Genomic DNA, 26,401 nt, shown 5'->3' with positions numbered 1-26,401 from the left:
CACGTCCGAAAAGGAGTAGGAAGAAGCAGAACTTATTTAATACTACCCCTTTTCATATCATAGCAATGTTGTCCCATTTCCTTGTTCTCTGTTTGTAACAGAACAGTGAATAAATACATTATAATTAAATAATAAGTAAATATATCATGTTGTCGGATGGAAAATGACACATTATCGTACCAGACGTTTAAGATGATGGTATTTTCAGTAAAATTATTTTACATGCCCTATTTCACGTTCCTCAGGACCTTCTCCTACCATTAAACAGCACAGGCCAAGGTTGCGCGATATCGACACAATACAATAAAAATTTGGCGAACAATAGAGCTTTTAATACTATCGTTATGTCGTGGTAATGCATGTTGATGACAGATTCTATTTGTGTCTGCACGATCGCATCCTCAAAGCAATGTAGCGCCCTTGCTAGCAGCCAATGTCGCTCCACGGTGCAAAGCCAATTCTAAGTCAGTAATCCTCGCCTCCATGGCGGCAAAATATTTATGTTTCTTATACGTGTTTCAAACAGGAAGGCGAGAAATAGCTAAACATGCTACATTACACACCGTAGGAGGATATGCTAACCGCTAATCGCAAGCCAGAGCTCGTAAATGCAAACAAGGTGGCCGAATTGATACAAATATCGAGAGTAACGATATTATGTAGTATAGTATCAGGTCGATACCATATTGGTTAGATCAATATTTTCTACTATCATAAAATGTATTGTCATTTTGCTTATTGTTTACAAACTCAGGAAATACCGTAAGCCCTTGAATACTTGTTTTAAGGGCAAATACCAAAGGATTTAAATCAGAGCCAAAATTAGGTTACCTTTTAATAGGGGTGTCCGTTACCACTTTCGTTATGATCCTAATATTGCAGCATTGAGTATTGGCCGATACCAATATCTACCCAATACGTTATCAGTACAAATCATACATACTTGTAGGGCTGAAGCAACCGATTATTTTAGTAATCGAGTAATCTATCGATTAGGTTGTTCGATTAATTGACTAATAGCCTAAAATGATTATTCTTTTTTTTTCATCTTGCCATAACTTTCATTCCTTCTTTATAATAAATGCACATCAACAACACTAAAATTGCACTTTTACCATGTGCAATAATACAAATAAAAATGACCTAAATTAACATATATGAAAATATTTTTGGAATGAATAATAATAATAGATTTTATTTGTAAAAAGCACTTTATATTGAGCAAACAACCTTTAAAGTGCTACAGTGTATTAAAAAATAAAAATAAAAACAATTTTTTAAAAAATAAAGAAATAAAAAAATAAAAAAAACTACAACAGCCTAATAGCTAGAACTAGTACGCATATAACTAAAAAAATGCTTTTTTTTAAAAAGAACGGTTTTTATTGATCAAACATTGTACAGCGGGTCAAATCATTGTACAAATATGTAATTATCATTGTCTGGCATCATTGCCAATGTGAGTGTTGTAACGCTACAAGAAATATATTTGAAGCATCCATGGCGTCTCCTAAGTGTGTGCGGTGTTTTACTGATGCTGTGATATCATAATAGCCTAAATAACTGCCGGGTTTCTTTCGTAAACCGAAACTGCTAAAAGAATTATCTATTATGGCTAACCGGCACATGGTGATTTATGACTCCAGTTTAGTTGACATTATATGCAAAAACATTTACTGCCATTGTTATTACTACAGTGCTCTCTATGCACTCATTTATTTGTGACGTCCTGCCATAGATAAATTTGAGCCACCACAGAAAGATGATAAGTTTTTTGTTTTTTTACTATTTTGATTCATCGTTATCATCTAGCCATCGTTCACAAACACACTGTAATGAGATTGTAGCTGGTGGCTTGTAGTTACAACTTGAAACAATAGATGACATCGTTACTCTGCATAGTCAGAGTTGGTCTTTAATTTGCAAGCGATAACCAGCAACAGACGGTCATCAAACAGCACAACAATCGTACTTACGTATGGATGAAAACAAACACAACACTGTTGTTGTCACTGAACTGCAACTCTAGCGCTAAGAAACACGCAACTTAAACTGTTATTTCCAAAGTGCCTGCAAGTTATTTTGAGTACTACAGCAGAAACTCCCCATAACCCTACAATATATTGATATATTAGATGTATAATGACAATAAAAAATCAGCACACTACATTTTTTTCAATCACCTGTGTGTGTTATAAAGTACAAATGTCAGTCAAGGATTTCATGTTTAGATTTGAAAATACCGCACATTTCCAATGACACACATTTTACCCAACCACACACAAACACTGAGTTGTGCAAATGAGATGATTACATCATCTATTTTTTCAACCTTTTAGCACCAGGTGTACCGTGGCATCTTGGGATGTCAAAGCATTTAGTTTTTCATGTTGTTGTTTTTTTCTGTATTTAAACTTAAATTAAAGCAATCGGCCCTAGTTTGCAAACAAACATTACTGTAAATGAATATAGATGCCTTACAACATTTCCACAGACAGTAAAAGCCTCCATTAGAGCTTTGTCGACAGTTCTGATATCAGCTGTTGCGCAGCACAGTAGTTTAGTATTTCTGGTTGAACTGGTGGGAGCGGTGTAGTCACATTTCTGCGGAAGAGCGGCAGCCATTTTCCGCAGCTCGCACAATCTATAGAAGAGGTTCAGATACTGAGGCTTCTGATAATAAGCGCACAATGCAGAGCTTATCTCACAGAAGAGGTTGTTTTTTCCCCCCATACACAAATAGCAGACTGGGTCAGAAGGCATTTCCCTTTCAACGTTGTTTAGTCAGTGGAGCAACCAGCCAGGCAAACGTGCATGAGTGTTTTTTTGACAAGGATGTGACTCATCTGACTTATACAACCGGGATGTGTCAGCCACCTCACTAAGGTTAATGAGGTGTGTTGAGTGGAAAACACTAATATTCTTTCTTCATGAACTATATTTTACCTGCACAATATATCACATTAAATGTAAATAGTCATACAATACTTGTAATTAGGTTTGGAACGGCTCACAAAATCCACAATTTGGCTCTTATCACGATTTTGTGACACAGTTTTTCGTGGGGTTTAGTGTACTGTGTTGTTCTTTTTAACCCCAGAATATTATATATCCCAATAATGCATTACTAATAATACATAACTATATTAATCTTACATGAGGTATGGATTCAGACAGTATGACAAGCTAATAAAAAAGTATCATGGTTTCACGGTATGGAACTAGAATTACAGCTCTGAAAAAGTTATTTTGAAATGTCTTTATTGAAAAGAAGAGAAAAATAACATCACAGTGTCATAATCTAATCTGATTTGTTTTCCTTTTGCCTACAATCAACAATCCATTGAATCTCCAGCATTGTTTAAAAAGAAATAAACAGATGGTGATATGTTAGGGTTGTGCAATAAAACAATATCAATATACATCACGATAAGACACACAAAAATGGGTTCGATAAAACGTTCAATATAGTTTTTTCTTCTTCGTCTGAAAAGTTGTGAAGCAAGGTTGGTTGCATGAAGAAAAGTAATCAACCTCTGGTAACCGAGCAACGCAGAAAGTGACCACCGATTTCTTACGTATTTGCACCTTAGTTTTAGGAGGTTATTGTTAAGAGTCCAATGTGATTTTGGAATTGTGTTTACATTGTTTATTTTCCATGGCTGTTTTGAGAGTTCGTTTGGTTTCTGCATTGATAGCGGAGGGGACTATCATCAATGGAAGGTTAGAATTAAAAAATATATATTTATGTTTAATATATTTTCTCCTGGTCCTTATTTTGATAGGTCATAAAAAATATTAATAATTTTTAGGGATGTAACAATATAAAAATCTCACAGTACGATATTGTCATGGTATTAAGGCCACTTTACAATATTAATGGGGGTATTGTCCAAAAAAAAAAGACTTGGTAAAAATGCCATAGTCTGTAAAATGAATTTACAGGAATGTTTAGGATAAACACACTTACTCTAATAGAACACAAACATAATGCTAAAATGTTCTAATTATATTTATTACTACAAACATGTATTTTGAGTGCAAATAAATGTGTGGGAACATCCACTGTTTCAAGTCAATATATATACCTGTATATAAAAAAAAAACTTACAGTTGAAAGTCTTTAAAGTGACAGTACAAACATCCAGTGTGACCAGTGTAAAACTAAAATGTTCACTTTTGTGTCTTTCAACTTTTACTTTCTGAAGCAGTTTCCTCTGCAGTATACTTTAAAAAAAATATTTGGAAAATCTGTTTCTCAAAAAATTTAACTCACCATTTAACTTTTAAATATTGTAAATACCTCACAAATTGATGTTCAGCCTCACTGGCTTTAAATATATTTTCCGGGTGATGGTTTATAAAGTAGCGTCTCATATTACTCTTATTTCCTGAATGGTTTCTTTCCGCGCGGTGCGCCGTGGACGCTCCAGACGAAGGTGGGGCCCTTTTCTTTTCAGTATGCAGACTTTATTACTACCTCCACCAAAAAAGTTATGTTTTTGCCAGGGTTTATTGGTCAGTTTGTTAGCAACATAACTGAAAAAGTTATGGATATTTTTATGAAATTTACAGGAAATGCCCGAAAAATTATTATTCCTCTAACCTTCCTCTATTTATTCCTCTTCCACACTCCCACCTTGCCGGTCCCGCAATGCGCAGAGAATTCTTAGAGATGCAGTTTATTTTCAGACACGTCACCGCATTATTGGGACGATTTTGAAACCGCAGTACCGCGGTACATTGTCTACAAACCGTTACATTCCTAATAATTATTAATATTGACCAATATAAAACACTTATATCATTATACAGTTTTCAGCTTTATTGCCCAGCCCTATAATATGTAGCAGTGTATACTGCCTGGTTCCTAGGGGCAATTAACATACTGGATGTGCTCTATCACTTATAGCAGGGTTATAATACGGCCCGCAAGTGTCCAAAATCCGGCTCGCGGGAAGTCCCAAATTTAAAAAATAAAATGAAAAATAAAATAATAATATTTTTTTATTTATTATTATTATTATTATTTTGTTAAAACAGTTTTTTCTAATCCATTTTCAACCGCTTGTTACTCTCCTGAAACATTTGAACACACAGCATGCAATAACCAAAAATGAATGTCGCGTTTTGAACCGCGTCGATCTCATCCCAGCAGGAGTAACGCCTGCACGTCAACAAGTACTAACTAACATCGCCTATGATGTAAGCACTATTATTTGTTAAATGTAAATGAATGCTTTCTCATTTAGATGAGCAAGACAAAAGACAGATTCTGTCTCGCTCCGAGGCGAGCAGTAAGTACTAACTCCAGTTCATGTCTGGCGCCAAGCACTGTAGCGTCTCCTTTCACCGCAGCAGATTAGAGTACACACAGGACAGACAAGCAGTCTGAAAAGCTTGAACCAATTTGCCACAGTGCTTCTGATTTTCAAGAGGTGAATTTTCCAATTTTAGTCAGAGAAAAGTTTCATGTTTTCACTTGGACATTTCCTTCCGCTCGAATGCTGCTGGGATAGGCTTTAGCCACCCCAGCGACTCCGAGAGGGAAAGGGCGGTAGAAAATGGATGGATAGGCATTTCCATTACACAGGTGAAACTCATTCAATTAGAATATTGTGGAAAAGTCCATTAATGTCAACAAATCAACTTCAAATTTGAAACTACTATACAATATTAACTCATTACATACAAAGGAAGCTATGTCAAGCCTTTATTTATTATAATTTTGATGATAGCTTACAGTTTTGAAAACCCCAACTTTTCTGAGATTTTCTATTCAAGGTTTACACAAGCTGTAAGATATAATCATCGAAATGTATCAAATGAAGGCTTGAAAAATCTTGCATGTTATGTACAGTATATGATAGTTTCGCTTTGTAAATCTAAACAAACCATTCTAATATTTTGAGTTTTACCAGTATATTTTCTACAGCGATGACAAAAAGATTCTTAAGTTTTGAAAATATCACTAAATGTTACATTCTTGCGTAATTTCAACATATGATTTATTTTATTAAATTCTATTTAATTCTTATACAAGCGGTAGAAAATGGATGGATGGATGGATGTTTTTCTATGCTATATGTGCCTCTTAAGGCCTCACTGTTGGCTTTGTAAGGTCATGTTAGCTCTAAACTAAACAAAATTGATGGTAACCCACCTAGTTGTTCTCTTTTTCTCTCAAATAAGAATCGATAAGAGAACCGTTAAGGAACCGAATTGTTAAGCAGAATTGAAAGTAGAATCGGAACCGGCAAAATCTTATCAATTCCCATCCCTAATCGCTTACATAGCTATCTTCTAAAGTTAATTAAATATGTTATAAAGGGAACACAGTCCAGCGGCAATCAGGTTTGCACAACATAGATCCGTGGTTCTCAAATGGGGGTACGCGTACCCCTGGGGGTACTTGAAGGTATGCCAAGGGGTACGTGAGTTTTTTTTTTTTAAATGTCTGTCCAAAAGAACTGTGAAAAGAAATGCAACAATGCAATATTCAATGTTGACAGCTAGATTTTTTGTGGACATGTTCCATAAATATTGATGTTAAAGATTTATTTTTTTGTGAAGAAATGTTTAGAATTAAGTTCATGAATCCAGATGGATTTCTATTACAATCCCCAAAGAGGGCACTTTAAGTAGATGATTACTTCTATGTGTAGAAATCTTTATTTATAATTGAATCACTTCTTTATTTTTCAACAAGTTGTTAGTTATTTTTATATCTTTTTTTCCAAATAGTTCAAGAAAGACCACAACAAATGAGCAATATTTTGTTATACAATTTAATAAATCAGAAACTGATGACATAGTGCTGTATTTTACTTCTTTATCTCTTTTTTTCCAACCAAAAATGCTTTGCTCTGATTAGGGGGTACTTGAATTAAAAAAATGTTCACAGGGGTACATCACTGAAAAAAGGTTGAGAACCACTGACATAGATGATTGACGGTATAAATTATGTACATTCGGCCGACGATAGTGATATTGCATGTTGATGACACATTCTAGCCGTGTCTGCAAATTTGACAGCAACAAGCGGACAGACGAGACCTCAAAGCAATGTGGCGTCCTCGCTAGTTACAGTCCCCCCGCAGTGTAAAGCCAATTCTAAGTCAGTAATCTTTGCTTCCACAGCGGCAAATAAACTATGTTTCGTACAAGTATTATATACTGGAGGGTAAGGAATAGCTAAAAATGCTACACTACACACCGTAGGAGGATAAACTAAATCGTTAACCATAGGCTAGTGCTCTTAAATGTAAACAAAGGTGAGTGGACTGATACAAATATTGACAATAACCATACGTGTGGTCAATACTACTATGCCGAGAGTGATGGGTTTTTTTTATCTTTAAAAAATATTTTGTTGTTTTTTGTACAAAGTCAGGAAATATGCCCCAGGACACAGGGAGACTTTAGGGGCAAAAACCAAAGGAATTAAATCAGAGCCAATAGTAGGAATATTTTATTAATTAACTGTCATTGTTACATCGCCATCCTGAATTTTTGTCTGATAATAGTTGTCATCAAAAATGTGTTTAATGGTATTGAAAATTTGAAGTATCCGTATTGGCATTGGTTTGGCTGATACTGCCCCTGTACCTAACTGGTATTTGATACCCATATCACTCAATTAATCAAACTTTATTTATAAAGCGCTTTTCATACATAAAAGAAATGCAACACAAAGTGCTTTACAAATTTAAAAACATAATCCCGATGTTGCTGCCCTACTGTTTACTACTACGGTATCTTCTAACCCCAAACTTTTTTGCACCACGGACCGGTATAATGTAGGCATTATTTTCAGGGAACGGCTTTCCACTTGTGCCAGATAAATACAGCAAAAATAAGTGCATGAAAAATACAACTCACTATAACGCTGAATTAGTGGGAGCCCTGAGCTTGTTTATTTGCCATGAGATCCCCAGTAGGTTGATGCAGATGGAAATCAGCCTTTGGCTATAATCTATCACATTTATATTTCATATGTTCATTAATGTGCATTGTATCGTGTCACAAAGTTATAACAAATATAACCAATGGTGACTTCCTATGAGAAGTTTAATTGTACATCTATAAACAAGCTTATTGGTGTGTCGAGTGGGACAGGCGAAAGTTAAGTCGGGGAACATGCAGTTGTTTATAAATTACTTAATGTTTCTCTGCGGATCTTAATTCCACCTCATCGTCTGTCCAAACAAAAGAGTCACTTTTTTGCGCACATCTGCCATCATCACCTTATTTTGTTTTTTTTAATGGGTGACTTGAGAATAGAACTTTGTGTGCTTGCACAGTTTCTTCTTCGATCTTCTGGTAGATCTGGGGGTTTGTTTGCTTACAGCGCCACTTATGGTGAGGTACTGAATTACATCATTCTCACCCAGGAAACGCTTCTGCCTGGATGTGACCCACTATTGGTAGTGAGTCTAACTTATTTTTTTAACCAAAAACAAAAACAAAATGTTGCTGTGGAGACATTGCCTTAGATTGGGGTATGTCGTCTTTTTTTTAATGGGGAAATACATTGTTGTCTCATGTTTTCATGTTGGCATTTAAGCTAGAGAGCTAGCGCCAGTCAGTCAGTGAGTTCATCAAAGTGCAGTTTTTCAATTATTTCAAATTAAAACGGTAATACTAACCGTATGCAATTTTACCACAGTTATATTCAATACGGCATAACGTTACATCCCTAGTGCAGACAAATAGTTTTTATAGAGTAAGAGGTGTGGAAGACCAAAACACGGATTACGTGACGTAACACCAATAGGAAGCAGCAATCGATCTCTTATCCATCCATCCATCCATCCACAGGCTAAAATGTAAGCAGATAAGAATTACTTCTTACTCTCTAAAAACGGTCTGCAAAGAAAAGTATTTTACTAATATTTAAAGAAGACATGATGAATGCAAGCGATTTATCCTCCCAACACACTTTTCATGTCTTAACCGATACTAACTCCCACAGAGTGGGTAGAAAGTTCATTGTGGGATGATTCGACTGCAAGGTGGATAGTCAAATCAGACTCTTCCGAATCAATCGTGGAATGTTCGACTATTTAAAGAAAGATTTTTTTCCATAAACCTTTCCATCTCTTATGAAACACTATAACAAGTGAGCTTAATCAACATCAGAGCATACACTTTGACAAACTCCAACAAAAAGTTTTGATAACCACTACTGATACTTGGAATGTATAACAAATAATGACCTCAGCATAGAGTTAAACAATGATTACTTCTGACAATCAGTGTGGGTGAACACACAATTCTAACACAAGGGGGTCAAAGCTCTGCAGCCTCTGGGAAGGGTATGTGCTCAATTTTAGCAGGGATTAAATCAAAACAGCCAAGTGGGGCAAAGAGCGTGTGATTTGAAACATTTCTTTTTGCATGGAGAAAGAAAGGATACGCTTCCCCAGGTACAAACTGCTGTTCTTTCACTTACCCATGACGATCAGGAGCATCTTTCTGCTGCGGATGCCCGGAGCCTTCTTCACTTTACATTGGTAGGTTCCCGAGTCTGAAGACTTCAGGCCCGTCAGGTTGATTGAAGCGTCGCCATTCTTGGGGTCAGCTGAGTTGAAGTGAACTCGGCCCTTTATTGGGGCATAGTAGTCCTCGTAGGACCTGTCGCCCGAGTACAGGATGACCTGGTCATAGAGGACATATAGTTCAGATTTATTAGAAATCTCACAAACCATAACTTTTATTCATGTGAAAAGATTAAGAACAGAAACAGGTCTTATCCTGCTCTTTTGATTGGTTTTAAAGTACCAGTAGAATGGAAAAATAAGTTGACTTCATATGGTTATTTATGTCTCATTGTATCCATAACCATATCCAATTGTATTTTCAACCCACAAAGAATGTGGAAATACCATCTAAATATAAAAAAATGCCACAATTTCAGACGGCCATTTTGAATATTTTGCTCCAAATCTCTTTAGCAATTTCCGTAGATTTGGGATCGGATGATGTCATAATGAAAACGCTTTTGCACTCTGACCATATCACCAGATCAGAGATATGCAAAAATTAGAAGGTCATGTGTTGTCTATCATTCACAATACCTATGTAAGACATGAACACATGGGTTTCTTCATTTTCATGCATTTTAAGTTGTAAATAAAAAAAAGTCAGCTAACAATTGAGGCAATGGGGGCTCTCTATTCCGCCCACAAAGCCCACTAAATAACCATCCAAAACCCGCCAACAATACTTTATTTACATATCGTTACCTGAATACTATTCAAATATTTGCGATAATGTTATTATTAACACAGACAAACTATTTTTTAGCGGCGTATTGATAACAGACAGGTAACGATCTTATGCTGCAGCACTGAGCAGGCCGATGTCCTGCTGCTTCTGCATCGGGTCTCGGCTCGTCAAAATTATTCTAGATTATAAATCATGCCTCTAATTTAGATAATAGGAGGATTTAGCCTCAAATAAAAAAATTGTTCATCTGTAACACTCAATTTATACCCGCGGATAGAGACAAAGACACAGCAGCAACTTTTCCCATGAATCCTTCGTCTGGATTATTATTACTTCTTCATCTAAAAGGGAAGATATGAACATCCCATCAGTCGTCATCCCAGTGGGAGCAGACATTGTACAGTAAGCGGTCATTTTATAATGTTCGTAGTTTGTATTTCTTGTTTATCACTAAACAATAGTGCTACATGATGCTATAGTGTTTCACTAAAGCTCGATCTGTTTTGCACAAAGCTTCTCAAACTTATTGCTCATCCTCCTTGTGTTGGGGCTAAATTTATAAGGTCGTGGATCATAATTTTTCCTTAAATGTCTTTTACTCACACAAAGTCTGCATGATTAGCATTATTGTTGGTGGCGAAAGGATCTTTGGTTCCCACCTCTACGTCACGGATCACGTGACTAGCTTGCTCATTATCTCTCAAAATGGCTGGGGAATCTCTGTAAGATTGATTCTACTTTGTCATATCTATTTACTCGCAAACTTTGTAAGTCTTTTGGTGGTATAAATCAGATATATATGATAATAGCTTCAGTATAGAGGGAACTTGTTTTTCCATTCTACTAGTAGTTTAAAATAAAGTTTATTGAAAAATCAGACTCTCCCCGATTTCAGACTAATTCACGCAAATTAAACCAAACCTTTGCTTCTCAACTTTGTCCAATGCAAGCAACTACCCTGCACAGCTTGACCAATCAGCGTCATTTTCACCATTCAAATTTGTCTCCGCGTGACACTCAAACGCACATGTCAAATGTCTCATCAAAACATATGTATGTTTCTTGTGTAGACAAAGCAGGAACAACATATTGGTTTCTCAAACATAGGGCTGGGCGATAAAACAATATTTATATATATCGCTATAGACACGTAATTGATATCAATAAAAAACGTGTTTGATAAAACCTTCAATATATTTTTGTTTCTTCGTTAGAAGACACAGGAAGTTGCGAAACAAGGTTGGTTGCATGAGCCGGTTAAATTGTGCTAACCGAGCAGAGCAGGAAGTGATCTCTAATCAGTGGGAGAGACATGCCAACAGTCAATCAGGTAACGGGTAACTGTCAAGTTTAGTTGCACCATCTTGTCTCGCGGTTGATTCTTTGGAGTGAGAAAATAAACTAAAAATGAGTGTTGCACAGAGCAAAGAAAATGCCGATAAAGCACGAGAAGTAATTTTTTTATTTTTTAAAAACGGAACATAGTCAGACAAAGGCGCTCGTAATAGTAATAACACACCACTTTAGCGGCACTCACCCTTGAGCACAGCCAGACAGCAGACGATAAGGAAGCTTTTGGTGGTGTTTCTTTCTGTATATATAATTATTGTTACTATTATTAGTTATAATGAATTAAAACAGTACAGTAATTTGTCAATGAGCTATCATCTAGTGTCTACTTTTTAGTCTTTGTGGTATAGAATTAGTAAAACGTCAAACAGTATTTGTTTTTACTTTTTTTGTTGAAATCCTGTGCTTTTCGAGGTTAGAGTTACAAGGAACACTTACAACATTGATAACAAATTCATACAATCGCTAGTAGATTTAATGTTATTGAAAAAATAAGCCTCATTGTAATCTCAGGGCATTCAATCAATCGCAACTGGACTGTTTGGTTTGTCCTAGAAGACGGTTCACCTCTCATCCGAATAGGCTTCATCACCTCTGGGAGATAGGTGGTGTCGCAGACCACCACCTCTGAGAGATGGGTGGTGTTGCAGACCACCACCTCTGTTCAGGGAGGTTTTCTTTAACCTTGACAGAGATGGCTTCCTTCACTCCTTTTGTACCATCTGTCCTCCCTGTCCCTGTCCTCAAAGGAGTGCTGTTTCTCCCTGAGGTGCAGCCTAAAAACAGCACTACTTTTGCAGCCACATTAAAAAAAAAAAAACAGCTGCCGCAAATTCGGAAATTTAAAGCCAGAATTCGGTACTGTATTGGTTACTATGTTACTATGTGTGGACGATTGGCCAAAACGCATTGAATATGTATTTTTTAAAAGTCCTTGTTTGTGTGAACATAGCCTTAAAACACTCCGAAGTCAGTTTTACGTCAAGTAGAACCGTGATTCTCAAACTGTGGTAGGGGTACCACTAGTCAGAGTCGTATAGAGCAAGTATGGCCAACCTGGTTTTAGGCGATCTCCTCAATGATTGGTCAAAACGTGACTACAGGGCGCCCTTTTTTCTACCAACTTTAAGCTGATGCTATGTGTTTGCGGCGCTTCCTCGTCTGCTCCAACTGCATGAATTGCAGACAGCTTTTACATTGCTTTGTTAACAACCCGAAAAAAAGACAATTATGGGAGATAAAGGTTCACCAACAACACTGGAGAGCCACCAACTACAGTATCTTGTGCGAGGTAAACACACGAAATGTATGCGTTTTGTTCAGATAAGAACAAAAAAAACCTAATAAAAATAACAGATTAAATTAATACATTTTAGAGATGGTCTGGCAAAAACAGACCATCTTCGACTCTCAGTAAAACTAAAATAATGCAATTTTTGAGTTTGAGTTTATTTCGAGGTAGCAGTAGAAGATAAAGTCAAACACAAATACAAATAGACAGAGTACACATTGAAAGAGTAAAAAAAGACACATTTTGGGTGTAATAATAGATGATAAAATGAACTGCAAATCTCATATAAAATCAAAGTGGCAAGTAATACGCCAATAATGAATAAAGCAAAATGTTTTCTGGGCCAAAATTCATTACATATTCTCTATTGCTCGCCAGTGTTATCATATCTAAGTTATTGTGCAAAAATGTGGGGAAAGAACTACAAAAGACTTACCATATTACAAAAAAAAAGATCAGTTGGAATTATACATAATGTTGAATATCGAGAACATTTAAATCCTTTATTTATTAATTCAAAGTTATTGTAATGGTAATGATCTGGTGCATTTCCTAACAGTTTAAATTATGCACAAAGCAAAATGAAGGTAAGAAAGAATTATTTTGATAATTCTGTGTATTTTTTTACATTCATTGCGCCTGAATGCAGCAGAGTGTGTCAAATACAGCTGTAAAATTATACTTTGACGAAATAAAAGCACAAGTTTATGAGCTGGAGTATGTTTCCAACGATATATAGACATATTTGGGTTTATGTCGTCAAGAAAACTAACGTCAAAACGACAGCAATTGCATGCTTCCGTGCACAGCCGCACACGTTCTTGGTAGCAAACATGGGGCCTGTTTACATCGAGCCAAATAATCACTAAATAAAATACTATAATGACTTGACTTGAGCCGTTATCACACTGTTAATGTTCAAAATGTGTATAATGCTACAGGGGCCAAAAATATTAAATATATTTGTTAAATAAAACCACTACCTTGTTTTTGATGAATACTTAGGCCTACTACACTACAATATCTTATTGTTGGTCATTGTAATGGTAAAAACTATGAGAACCACCAATGTAGAACAAGAGTACAACATTTTAAACACATACATAAGTATGAAAATTAGGCCATGTAAGATAGGACCACCTTCAAGTAAGTAATAAGTAATAAAAGTAATAATATCAGCTATTTAAAAACACATGGTCCGTGAATTAAAGTAACAAAGAGGAGCAAAGGTAAGAGATTTTTATCCAAACAGTGTAAGTCTGCCCTACTGGAACCAAGGTGGAACAAAGCGGCCAGTGTGGAGTCAAATCATCACCTGCTGTGTCAACAAAGGACAGCAGAGCACAATTATGTCCATCCCCCCAATCTACACAAACACACCCAGTCTAGTCTTGAAAGCACCATGAAATGAAGCCCAGGTGGAGCCACAAAGACGGCTTGTAGCTCAGAATAAAACCTTATAGGCTAGAGGAAGAAAAAAAACATAAAACATTAAAAAAAAAAGATGGAAAAAGTAAACAATGAAAGGTGTGCCAATTCTCTTTCGCAGATATTTGCAATTCCACTGGGAGAGACGAAACAGCTTTCAGTGCCATGATGAGCACCAGACGTATGCACAGCGATACACAGTGAGAGTGAAAAGAAAACTAAACATGGCTGGTAGAGAATGAATAATGAAGCTATTGTAGAAGTCATAAATGTATGGATTGGTTTATGAAAAAAATCTGAACTGTTCGGTTGACTTGACACGGTTTGGAGCGTGTGTGTTTCTCGGATCATATGCAGAGGTGAGTAGTCATCATCATCATCATCAGCCGTTGTCAGTCCACTGCTGGACGAAAGCCTCAGCATGTTTCTGCCATAGTGAACAATCTCTCTTGGCGTACTCTTCATGCTGGTTATTAGCCTACACCTTCCACGCTGGCTTGGTGCGGGTTGGAAGGGGTATTTTATATCAGAGATCCTTCTCCTAGACTAATTGCCTTACTGGGCTGTTGAACTTAGTCTGTCCTGTTGGTTGTCCGCACCCCAATTACCCAGGGACCCGCTCAGCTTTATGGCGCTGACCGCCCGCCAGTCACAAGAGAAGGTGCAAACGGTTCTTTGTGTGCATTTTATAGACGTTAGTTGGGACTCACTAACCCCACACACAACCTCCCATCTCATGCCTGGATGTAGTTTAACGTCATACCCAGGACGTTAGTGAGAGGTGAGTAGTAGTACACTACAAATACAAAAACCCAAAACCAGTGAAGTTGGAACATTGTGTATATCGTAAATAAAAACAGAATACAATGATTTGCAATTCATTTTCAACTTATATTCAATTGAATAGACGGCAAAGACAAGATATTTAACGTTTGAACTGGTAAACTTTGTTATCTTTTGCAAATATTAGCTCATTTGGAATTTGATGCCTGCAACATGTTTCAAAAAGGTTGGCACAAGTGGCAAAAAAGACCGAGAAAGTAGAAGGAATGCTCATCAAACACTTACCGGTATTTGGCAAATCCCACTGGTGAACAGGCTAATTGGGAACAGGTGGGTGCCATGATTGGGTATATATTCACAAACAAGAATGGGGTGAGGGTCACCACTTCGTAAACAAATGCGTGAGCAAATTGTCCAACAGTTTGAGAACAACATTTCTCAACGAGCTATTGCAAGGAATTTAGAGATTTCACCATCTACGATCCGTAATAGCATCAAAAGGTTCAGAGAATTTTCGAGAAATCACTGCACGTAAGCGGCAAGGCTGAAAACCAACATTGAATGCCTGTGACCTTCGATCCCTCAGGCGGTACTGCATCAAAAACAGACATCAGTGTGTAAAGGATATCACCACATGGGCTCAGGTACACTTCAGAAAACTACTGTCAGAAACTACAGTTTGTCGCTACATCTGTAAGTGCAAGTTAAAACTCTACAATGAAAAGCGAAAACCATTTATCAACAACACCCAGAAACGCCGCCGGCTTTGCTGGGCCCGAGCTCATCGAAGATGGACTGATGCAAAGTGGAAAAGTGTTCTGTGGTCTGACGAGTCCACATTTCAAATTGTTTTTGGAAACTGTGGACGTCGTGTCCTCCAGACCAAAGAGGACAAGACCATCCAGACTGTTATAGGCAAAGTTTAAAAGCCAGCATCTGTGATGGTATGGGGGTGTATTAGTGCCCAAGGCATGGGTAACTTACACATCTGTGAAGGCACCATTAATGCTGAAAGGTACATACAGGTTTTGGAGCAACATATGTTGCCATCCAAGCAACGTCTTTTTCATGGGCGCCCCTGCTTATTTCAGCAAGACAATGCCAAGCCACATTCTGCATGTGTTACAACAGCGTCGCTTCGTAGTAAAAGAGTGCGGGTACTAGACTGGCCTGCCTGTAGTCCAGACTTGTTTTCCATTGAAAATGTGTGGCGCATTAAGAAGCGTAAAATACAACAATACATCAAGCAAGAATGGGAAAGAAATCAACCTGAAAAGCTTCAAAACTTGGTCTCCTCAGTTCTCAAACGTTTACTGAGTGTTGTTAAAAGGAAAGGCCATGTAACACAGTGGTAAAAAAAGGCCCCTGTGCCAAATGTTTTGCAATGTGTTTCTGCCATTAAATTCTAAGTTAATGATTATTTGCAAAAGAAAATCAAGTTTCTCAGTTCGAACATTACCGGTAAATATCTTGTCTTTGCAGTCTATTCAATTGAATATAAGTTGAAAATGATTTGCAAATCATTGTATTCTGTTTTTATTTACGATTTACACAACGTGCCAACTTCACTGGTTTTGGGTTTTGTACTACTTAAGTAGCTTTTTGGATAAATTGTACACGTCAGAGTAGTTTTAATGCAGCATACTTTTTTATTGTTTACAAACTCAGGAAATAAGTTCCTAGACACAGAAGGCGTAAGGAGAAAAAACAAAATTAGTAGAAAAATATTTTCTATACGGTAATTGATTTTGCTACACCTCCATCTTTTGTTTTTGTTTAATTATAACTGTAATATACATTTGAATCATTCAATGATTTTGAACATTTTAAATATCAGTATAAGCATTGGTATGACCAATACTGTCCCTGTAACTACCTTGGATTTGCTACCCAAAATCATAGTATTGCCTAAAACTAATGTAAAGTATCCAAACAGAAAAATAAGTACATTTTAAAAGAAGTGTAGATAGAAACATGTTATACAAGAAAGGAAGATAGAAACATGTTCCAACAGAATGTAACCAGCTATTACCTTTATTTAATCACTTCCATAAGAGCTAGGAAAACACAGTTTAGAGACACGCTTCTGTCATTTGGCAACACTCTTCTGTCGTTTGGCAACACTTTGAACACCACTGGTGAAATAACTAAACCAGATGTGTTCAAAGTGTAGACGGAGCTCTTTTTTATGAATCTGGAGCACATTGTAGAAATAAAATAAACAAAACCAAAAATTTAAAAATAGAGGAAAAAGACAATCTAATGAAAAAAGATGAAATGTTAATATCATTAACGTATAGAAACACAAAAAAATATTTAGTTTTAGCCTCTTTATTAGCCTATTTCATTACAAATGAAATGATGCTGTCCCACCACTACCATATTGAGAGATTATTAATAACAATATGTTTTATATACTTGAGGGCTCCATGCTAGTGCAGTTATTTTTCAAATGTAAATTAGTTGACTATTGTTGGTATTTATGATCATATTTATAAACACAGTATTGTTTGTTTTGATATACTGGGAGGTTATAGAATACTACCTCTTGGCAGCTGATACTGATATGTAAATTCTGTGCAAAAAGAAAGTGAAGTACAGTGATCTTAAATACTTAACCCTTTGAAACATGTATCAATAAAAGTCGAACCACAAACACTGGTACTCCTCAGGGCTGTGTACTCTCCCCCTGGCTCTTCTCCCTGTATACAAACTGCTGCACCTCCAGTCACCAATCCGTAAAACTGCTCAAGTTTGCGGATGACACCACCCTCATCGGGCTCATCTCGAATGGCGATGAGTCCGCCTACAGGAGAGAGGTGGACCGGCTGACGTCCTGGTGCAGCCTCAACAACCTGGAGCTGAACGCCCAGAAAACAGTGGAGATGATCATGGACTTCAGGAAAGTCACAGCCCCACCATCCCCCTCACCCTGATTGACTCTCCCACCCCTGTCCCCAATGTGGACTCCTTCCGTTTCTTGGGCACCACCATCACCCAGGACCTCAAGTGGGAGCCGACCATCAGCTCCCTCATCAAGAAGGCCCAGCAGAGGATGTACTTCCTGCGGCAGCTGAGGAAACTTAAGGTGCCGACAGAGATACTGGTGCAGTTTTACTCAGCCATCATAGAGTCCATCCTGACCTCCTCCATCACAGTGTGGTTCCCCGGCGCCACAGTCCAGGATAATAATATAGTCTGCAGCGCATCGTACGTGCTGCTGAGAAGGTGATTGGCTGCAAGCTCCCATCCCTCCAGGACTTGTTCTCCTCCAGGACCAGGAGGCGTGTGGGTCGGATCACAGCTGACTCTTCTCACCCTGGACACACGCTATTCTCCCCTCTCCCCTCAGGCAGGAGACTACGCTCCATCCAGACCCACACCTCCCGCCACCTGAACAGTTTTTTCCCCTCGGCCATCAGGCAAATGAACAATAACTCCTAACAGCAGCTCCTTGAATTCCTTGAATCCCTTCTAAGTCTATCTGATAGCTCAGTCACAGCTCTTTTTATACCAAATATGTGTTATATGGGTTTTATGTCGCACATTTGCACCAAGAAAAATTCCTAGTTTGTGAACCCGTTCTCAAACAATGGCAATAAAACGATTCTGATTCTGATTCTGAAAAGTAGTGAATTTAAAAGTACGTGGGTTTAGTTGTTTTTTTAATTGGGGTATCAATCAATCAATCAATCAATCAATGTTTATTTAAATAGCCCTAAATCACAAGTGTCTCAAAGGGCTGCCCAAGCTACAACGACATCCTCGGTTCAGAGCCCACATAAGGGCAAGGAAAAACTCACAACCCAGTGGGATGTCAATGTGAATGACTATGAGAAACCTTGGAGAGGACCGTAGATGTGGGTGACCCCCCCGGCCCCTCTATTAGTATCGGAAATCGTGGAACTTCACAAGTATCTCTACATAGAATACTACAATTCTAGTATTGTGACAGCCTTAGTTGATGGTATATAATAAGGTTAGAAGGATTATACGGTTAAATTTTTTGTTCAGAGTAATTAAATGGTTATAACTTTAGCAGCCATTTTTAAGTTGTATTGTTTATGATAAATGGTAATGTGGATTATTGGGATATATGATATTCTGTGTGGTGTTAAAAACACAACAATCCCAATGTACACTGAACCGAAACAAAGACAGAAGATCCGAATCATAGATTTTGTAGACGCTTTGACCCCATTAAGGAAAGTATAAGGTTCTTGTGTCAACAACTCCCGTAACCTCTTCCAACTGAAAACGAGTTTGCAGTGGTGTTAGGATGGCGAGCCTGCAGTGACGGCAGCGCTCATCTTGCACATATTAGCAATGTAAACAGGTCATCCTGGTACAATTCCGCCAGGTTCTCAGGGGGAGGGCGAGCAGTGTTTCAACATTCACTGGGGAAAACTGCATCAGCAGAAATAACAGCAACATGTCAGACCAGTCCACAAAGGAGAGGAAATTAAATAGCCCCGAGCTCAGCAAGATAACTCTTACTCAAATACTCGCAGACGCACCAATGGGAGTATTTTTGCTCATGCACACCTCTCACAGCAACAACAACAAAGAATCTACATGACAAAGACCTTGATGTTCATAAATACACTGGAACCTTGCTTTTCATTAATAATCTGTTCTGAAATGTCAGAAGGCCAAGTCAAACAAAAACAATTTTGCCCATACGAAATACTGTAAATCCCTTCCAAACAACCAAAAATATGAACACAAAACACATTTTATAGAGAATATTTCTTGTTTTACATGAAAACAATGTGAAATGTAGGGCTGCAGCTATCGATCATTTTAGAAATCAACTAATTTATTGATTAATTTGCATGATTAACCAAGTAATCGAAAAAAACAACTTACTTTAGAGCCTCAATGCGTATTTGAGCAAAAATAGTAAAAATGTAAAAAAAATTCTGACTGTCGTAAATGTTTATTCTTTTTCCTAATACATGCACATAATAAACATGGAGAAACAAAAATGATGAATGAAATGTACAAATGAACATCACTTATACCTTAATTGAAGACTCTCGTTGCCGAAGAAAAAAGTCAATAGTATTTCACACATACGATAGGGTTGTTTGACAAAAAATGTTGAATCCACTCAAAGTAATTTTTGGCCTATTTCCACGCTTACTTTCGGTGTGTGGATGTCATATGCAAGCAGCCAAGAAGAGCTTTGGTAAAGTGTTTTTAAAAAGTTTTTATCATAGTTTGAATACCAAATATCATATGGTGAGAATCGGCATGAATTAACTCTGAACCGAATTGTCACCCCAAAAATCGGAATTGAATTGAATCGTGAGTTTTTGTAAGATTCACGTACTTACTGTACCTACGCAGAGCGGGGGCCAACTTTTAGTAAAACATTTCAGCAATCATTCCAAGAGTGGCAAGAGTTTCCCAAAAATGTATTTGTGGCAGTCTAAATTCATTAATGGCCAGTGTTCAGGAAAAACGGAGTAACATAACAAAGGGGTTACTAACGTTATTTTTTCGAGTAACGAGTAATTGAATCAATTGCTTTTATGTACTTTACAATGCTCATACGTTTAATGTAACGTAGCATGCTACTTTTGAAGTGTACAAGACATCTTTAAAATCCCGGGGACGGGCAAGAAGCAGCGCCCTGGTGGCTCCCTGGAGCTTTTTCAAAAATGTATTAAAATGGAAAAAGATGGGGGGAAAATATATTTTGTTTTAATATAGTTTCTGTGGGAGGACAAACATGAAACAAGCCTTCCTAATTGTTAGAAATCCCACTGTTTGCATTATACATGCTACACTGATGAAAGTATTTGGCAAGCACCGTTTTGTTGTTTTTTGGCGGACCTTTAATTCACTGTAGTTTGTTTCATGTAAAACTTTCTCAGACGCTGCCAAAGAGAAACGTTTTTCATGCCAGTCTTTCTTTGTCCACCAAACGTTGTATGCTGTGCGTGAATGCGCAAACGTGAACTTTGTTGATGTTATTTCTTGTTTGAGTGCTAATCACGCATATTTGGTCAGTGCATGACTGCAAGCTAATCGATGCTAAAATGCTATTTAGGCTAGCTGTAAGTACATGTTGCATCATTATGCCTCGTTTGTATGTATACTGAGCTTATATAATTTCCTTTACTTATGTCCTCTGTGTATTTAATATATATTTGCGTGTCTCATGACACATCTGTATGTAATATTGGCTGCATTTCTGTGCCGTATGGACCACAGCAAACGTTACCCAGCTTGCAAAGATTGTAATAAATCCACTAAAAGAAGACAGGCTGCCCTTTCCTTTAACTTGGACACACACCTCTATACCTTTAGCCATTCTAAGCCAGCAATTTCTACGAGTTATTCCACCCTCTGAGAAGCCTCTATTTTACTCATGTTTTCAAATGTTGTAAAAATGTGTAGAATAAATATTAAAATTTCAACATTTCTGTCAACGAAGATTTGTGTCAGCCTGCGACAAAGTCATTTTGATAGTAGACTATTATACTGTAGCTAATAGGCTTTTATTTTTTGTGTGGCTCCAGACAGATTTTATTTTTGTATTTTTGGCCAATAATGGCTCTTTCAACATTTTGGGTTGCCGAACCCTGATTTAGGAGGTAGTACTTTTGTAGTGCGAGCAGCAGTCACCACAAACGCACACAGATGTGCTACTACTACTACTACTACTGGGAAAATGAATATTCAATATTATGACAATCATCAATAATAATCATCCTGTAATACCCCGTTTATGGTCAAAGAGAGACACAGCCATTGACACATGTTCAATCGCTTCATGAACCATCAGGGAAGACATTCCACAGGCGCTGCTGTCAACAATCTCCTTCCAATCCGCAGACTACCAATGTTGAGTTAAAACAGTTAATGAGCGCGCCCTCCCTGACGTCACGCTTCACTTGGCAACAGGAACCACCTTTTAAAAGGCATACACACACACAGTGACTCCTGCACTTTTCTCTAATGAAACATCTCTCAAATGCATACACCAGACACATGAAAGTTTTTATTATTAATTATTATTATTTATCATTTAAAGTAAGGTATCAATTACTTTCCCTAATAATGAATTAATTGATTAACAAATAATTCCGTTATTGATTCAATTACTTTTTTGGGAAAGTAACGAGTAACTAATTAATTACTTAACTCAGAATACACTCCGATCAGACTTGAAATAAAACCAAGGTCATATGTATATCTTGCAGCATCTAATCCTGTTATCAAAGCACAACTAATTTAGAACACCATCTAAAAGCAGTGGACGACAAACAACGCTGGCAAGATATTCCTGCAACAATATTGTCAAAAAAAGTAGGCTACAACAGATTAGTTAAGATACTTTTACAATATAGCAACTAGGGCTGAGCGATATGGCCTTTTATTAATATCTCGATATTTTTAGGCCTTGTCACGATACACAATATATATCTCGATATTTTGCCTTAGCCTTGAATTAACACTTGATGCATATAATCACACCAGTATGATTGTTATGCCCGTTTGATTGTGGACTATTACTGACACCTTGTGGCGATGGGAAATGCTGCGCGTCATTAGTTTGGGCACTTCCGGTTCACGAGTTAGTCCAGTTCATAAACAATGAGAAGTAGACGAGTTGTGTTAGCTCTTACAAGCCTTGAAAAAGATAAGTCTGTAAGTAAACTGTTTAACTTGTTTATATAACTCAATATGAAGGTGGAAAGTGGCTAAATTTGATAGTAAGATGTGTATTGAAAAACGATTTTTGTGCACTAATTTAATGGATGTTTGAGGACTTAAAATGGCTGCCGGTCACATATTTCCACCATCGAAATAGTTTCAACACTCAGCAGTATTTGTTTGGTGATAATGCTGTATATTTGTGTAAAGCTAATGTTTACATATTGTGTATTACATTTCAGTATGTTACATGAATCATATACTGTAGCTTATACATTGTCATTGTGTGTATTTCAGTTTTACAAAATAATAAAAAATAAAAGTCCAGTGCAAGACAAAGCAAGATCAACAACAAAGAGCCTAAATGGATTCATCTGCTTTGGAACTTTATTAGAACGTCCTGGATTGGTTGTTAGCTGTCTGCCAAGCTGTACAACCTCATCACATATAGTGAGGGCAGAACAATGATGATTCTATCTCCTTCTAGTGGTTAGAGTGTCCGCCCTGAGATCGGTAGGTTGGAGTTCAAATCCCAGCCGAGTCATACCAAAGACTATAAAAATGGGACCCATAACCTCCCTGCTTGGCACTCAGCAACAAAGGGTTGGAGTTGGGGGTTAAATCACCAAAATGATTCCCGGGCGCGGCGCCGCTGCTGCCCACTGCTCCCCAAGGGGATGGGACAAATGCAGAGGACAAATTTCACCACATCTAGTGTGTGTGTGACAATCATTGGTACTTAATCTTAATCTTCTGTTGTAGACCATTTTTTTCCATACGGTGTTTATCTGGAAATGGTTGCTTCGGCATTTTGCGGGTGTGGCACTGGCCGGAGATGTTGACATGCGGAGTTTCAAGCACTCTTCATTCTCTAGCGGGTGGCTTTTCAAATGGTGCTACACATTAGCAGTGCTGCTACATTTTGTAGCAACGCTTTTGCCGCATACTTGTAAAACATCTTCCTGCTTGAAGCCAAACCACCGCCAGACGATGGACTCCCTGCAGTTTTTGTTGGGAATTAATTCTTCCTTCATTTGCTACCACACCGCTAGCATCACAGCTAACTTTACCATGTTGCTACCTGCCTGCTCAGCGAGGGCGTGTGACGGTGCACGCATGACAGTATGTGACGTGTGTAAGAAGGTGCGCTTGTTTTACGTCTCTGTGAGAAGCGGGTACAAGATAGAGTGAGAAAAGCCTGAAGTGTAATGCCCGCAGCAAAAAGCAACTGCGTGAGGACGTATACTCGAATATCACGATATAGTCATTTTCTATATCGCACAGAGACAAACCGATATATCGAGTATATTCGATATATCGCCCAGCCCTAATAGCAACTGTGATTAATCGCATGCAACGATATGAAAATGTCATGTCACGATTATTGTGACCAAAATTATTACGGTTAATATCATCATGGTATTGTTGAATGTGCTCAAAAAGTACCTTTAATCACACTGAAATCTTTTGATTTTTTTTTTTTAAATAAATAATTTAAATAAATAGACCCACTGTTAGAAACCCCAATATTTGCATTAGTTGTGTTTATTTTGCTTCACTGATAAGAGTGTAGTGGCGGGTGTTGTGGTGTTCAGCAGTCCTTGAAGGCACTGTAAAAACACCTCCTCTTGAATTCCCCTGAGTATAGAGCGACCACTACTGTATGTCCTAAGGGAGCATAGCCTGGAGGTTTAATGTTCACAATTGAATAGCTTACTTGCTCAGACAGCAATTTGTTTATACAAGTTTAGATTAGGGTATATCGTTTCTTAATGAGGAAATATGTTAATGTCTCTTGAAATCATGTTAGCATTAAGGCTGCAGCTAACGATTATTTTTCTATCGATTAATCTATAGATTATTTTTTCGATTAATCGGTTAATCTATAGATTATTTTTTTCGATTAATCTATAGATTATTTTTCCTTTTACCGATTATTTTTTTATTCAAAATGAAGATGAAAAAATAAATGTAGGCCCGTTTTTTCAAAAGGCATGGCTTTTATTTACAAAAAAAAAGAAGTATGGCCACTCAGTCAACATTGACAACAACATGACTAAATATTCTGTAACAATGTAAACATTTAAAACTTTTAACATTTAACAAAATTAAAAGTAGCTTATTTGCTTTTTAATGTGCACATATAAAAGTCAACATCCAGTGCAAATCTTAATATTCTGCAATAGTATAAGCATTTCAAAAGTAAAAGTATTGCTTATTTTGCTTTAAAATGTGCAAAAATAAAGATAAACATCCAATACAAAAAAGTGCAAAACGAAATATTATGTAACAACAGTGTAAACATTTCAACAAAAGTGAAAGTATTGCTTATTTGCTAAAATGTGCAAAAATAAAGATAAACATCCAATACAAAAAAGTGCCAATCTAAATATTCTGAAACAGTGTAAACATTAAGTATTGCTTTTAAAATGTGCAAAATAAACATCCAGTCCAACACAGTACACAATAACCAATTCTACTCATTCCAGTGAGTGACTAACAGTTGTAATGAAGAAAGGTTAGCATGTCTACGCTCAGAAGGGGTCGATGTGGCTGGAACTGAGAGGTAATTAGCCTTCACCTCAAGCCAGGACTGCGAGTGAGCTGAGCTGCAGTTTATATTTCTAGAAGGTCAACGGGCTCATAGTGATGTTACTAGTAGTTGACTGGGAGGTGTTTATTATCATTTGGGGAGAGTCCGCTGCCTGATGCTCACCTGCTAAACACCTATCTGCTCCATGCTGAAGCGCTGACTACATGCGCTATGAATACGCACTGCTGATTGGCTGGTAATGCTTCGTGTGTACCAATCAGATGGTTGTGTGGGTGGGACAATGCTGCGTGTGTACCAATCAGATGGTTGTATGGGTGGGACAATGCTGCGTGCTGTGACAGAGGCAGAGGAGCGAAGCAGCTTGTTAAGACTTTAGCAGCTAAAGTTAGCTTTAGCTTAGAAACTCGTTCGGTACACCCCCGTACCGAACCGAAAGCCCCGCACCGAAACGGTTCAATACAAAACACGTACCGTTACACCCCTAGCAGATACAAATGACACATTCATGTTTTTGTGTAATGATGACAACGTATGCTCGCGCGGACGATTGACTAGTTGATGGTTTTCTTTTCAAATGTTCGTTCATAGCCGTTGTGCTGCTATGATAGGCCATTTCCGCTCGACACAGTGTGCATACAACAACATTATTAGGCCGTTTATTGAAATACTCCCACACTTTTGACCACTTTTGGCATGCTTTTCCCCCCTCGCTCGCACCGCTCGCATCGTCTTCTTTGATCGTCTGCTTTGCGCTTCGCCATGACGGTAGTGTGACGTCATTATGCGACGCGTCGACGCACAAAAACGGCGTCGACGTATTTACGTAACCGATGACGTCGACTACGTCGACGCGTCGTTTCAGCCTTAGTTAGCATTCAGGCTAACACCTTTCCGTCCTTCAAAGTGCAGTACTCAATCATGGGTTTTCCATAATTTTAATTTATAACGGTATTAATAACCGTGGAGAGTTTTCATTAATACCAGTAATTATTATATCCTTAATACACACTAAAATCTTTGAACCAAGTTTTATTTCAAACAAATAAACAACAGTGACACACTATGCTTCCCTGGGTTTAAATATGTTTATCGTCTTC

At 37.6% G+C, this 26,401-nt stretch overlaps 1 protein-coding gene across 1 annotated transcript in view; it reads right to left on the bottom strand.

Moving 5' to 3' along the window:
* LOC133650787 (coxsackievirus and adenovirus receptor homolog) overlaps positions 1-26,401 on the bottom strand; it is a 133,030-nt gene that overhangs the window by 30,277 nt on the left and 76,352 nt on the right. The window contains 1 exon segment of the mRNA XM_062048434.1: positions 9,455-9,659. Within this exon segment, the coding sequence (XP_061904418.1) occupies positions 9,455-9,659 (205 nt within the window).

The sequence above is a fragment of the Entelurus aequoreus genome, linkage group LG05, assembly GCF_033978785.1.
Source record: "Entelurus aequoreus isolate RoL-2023_Sb linkage group LG05, RoL_Eaeq_v1.1, whole genome shotgun sequence".
Lineage (NCBI taxonomy): Eukaryota > Metazoa > Chordata > Actinopteri > Syngnathiformes > Syngnathidae > Entelurus > Entelurus aequoreus.
This window is presented reverse-complemented; position numbering and strand designations above follow the sequence as displayed.